Below are 1,775 nucleotides of genomic sequence, written 5' to 3'. Positions count from 1 at the left end.
ATGATACGTCCTTCGTCCTAGCGATATATCGCGCACATGTTGTATGAGTATTTGTTTCGCCATTTCCGTTGGACAATCGAGCACAATGTATTTGTTGTTGAAGCGTCCCAAATCCTCGAGCGTATGCAGAAAGTCGATGGCCATTGTTATGTTGGCAATACGTTTAACCATCTCCACTTGAAATGACTCGTTGCCCGGTTTGAGTCCTTGGTAAATTTGTTGCAGTCGCAAGAGTCCTGAAATATAGCAAATGAAGAATAAAGATTTAAGTGTGAGTGTGTAAATGCATTTATAAATGGATATGTCATTATATTAAAACAAATAGAGTTTATTCTATATATCTTGGTGAAAATGTCGTTTCGGGTAATGCCATTTATGCCACATACATACATATTTCTTTAACAAGAAATGACAATAAGGCTATAAAAACTCTTTATTTATTTGAGCGGAAACTTGCAAAGGACTGAGCAAAGCTCCTTGCAGGAATTCGTTAAATAAAAAGGAATTGTACAAATTTTTTGGAATTTCCTGCTTCCACTGTCACAGATAGTAATTTCGATAAGGCAAGACAACTTAGTACCCATAGTAATTGCTTTGTTGTTTTCTTCTTGCAAATTGATAGTAAAGGAATTTATTTGTCTATATTCTACCATGCGAAAGAAAGGGAGAAGCGAACGAAAGACAGACTAACTGCCTCTTGTGACCTACATTAAAGCATAGCTCGTTTAATAATAACAAAAATTAATTCAAAATTCCCGTTTTATGAGACTCTAACACAAAATTGAAAAGCCTGATAAGGAGTCTAAAAGATAACTAAACTCTTAAAGTATGGCGAAGATGACGCATATCTATTTTTTTTTTTATGTACCAACTATATGCTTACTATGTATGTAGGTTTCAATCGATCAAACTTTGATTGCTACTTCGCCAGGCGCTGAGTATGGACATTAGGGTAGTCAAAAAAAATGCATGTGAAAAAAGTTAAGTCCGAATTTTAATGTCTCACCCTCGAAGACTGTTCTATACCGAAAAAAATTATAACCCTGTTTTTTTTTTTATTTTTAATATAAAAAATATTATATCCGTAGCTGAATTACGTTAGAATAAGTATTTTGTATGTATATCAACTCTATATTTGTAAGAGAATATTTGTATTATCTGGTCACACTGTTTATAAGCAATCCTTTTTTAAGCATTTCACCAAATGGCTTTTTTATTGTAAAAGCTGTCATTCCAGCGGGAATCTTTGTTACAAGTACAAGGCGAACAGTGCAAAACTGGTCACTTGAACTGTACTTTGTTTTGTAGATGCGGTGCTTTAGATGAACAGCGCAAAGCTGGTCTCTAAGTGCAATGCTGGTCTAAGTTGCAATGCTAGTAGTTGATCAATATGAACTTTTGCTTTTATTTAATTCTTTTTAAGTTAATTACCTACACAAGATCCCTGACAACTTTTTCTAATAAATTTTAAAAACAAACAAAAAAAAATTATTTTATATCCAATTATTTACTTAACCTTTATTTTATATGTATTAACTATTTCTTATTGGTCTCCGCACTGCATTTTTTGAAGTTTTTGGGAACATATAAATACTAGTTACCATTAAAAAAATTGTTAAATAAGAAATTGAGTATTATTGCTGTAAATTTACTGAAGTGAAACAGCGCTTTCCGATCGAAAAATATATCTTTTCAAGAATTCTACAACATTTATACGAAAAATACATGGACAAATTTGCGCGCATTGTGCGACCTCTAAATATTTTTTGATTTAA

The 1,775-nt window shown here is 32.2% G+C and overlaps 1 protein-coding gene across 1 annotated transcript in view; it reads right to left on the bottom strand.

The window, feature by feature from the left end:
* Window positions 1-1,775, bottom strand: part of LOC118747839 (glutamate receptor 1-like) — a gene marked incomplete in the record, with an annotated part of 322,600 nt that overhangs the window by 101,280 nt on the left and 219,545 nt on the right. The window contains 1 exon segment of the mRNA XM_036482013.1: window positions 39-236. Coding sequence (XP_036337906.1) covers window positions 39-236 — 198 coding nt within the window.

This window comes from Rhagoletis pomonella, unplaced genomic scaffold (genome assembly GCF_013731165.1).
Source record: "Rhagoletis pomonella isolate Grant_MI unplaced genomic scaffold, Rhpom_1.0 Rhpom_scaffold_00012, whole genome shotgun sequence".
NCBI classification, from domain to species: Eukaryota; Metazoa; Arthropoda; class Insecta; order Diptera; family Tephritidae; genus Rhagoletis; species Rhagoletis pomonella.
The sequence above is the reverse complement of the archived record's forward strand: the minus strand, read 5'-3'. Positions and strand labels throughout refer to the sequence as shown.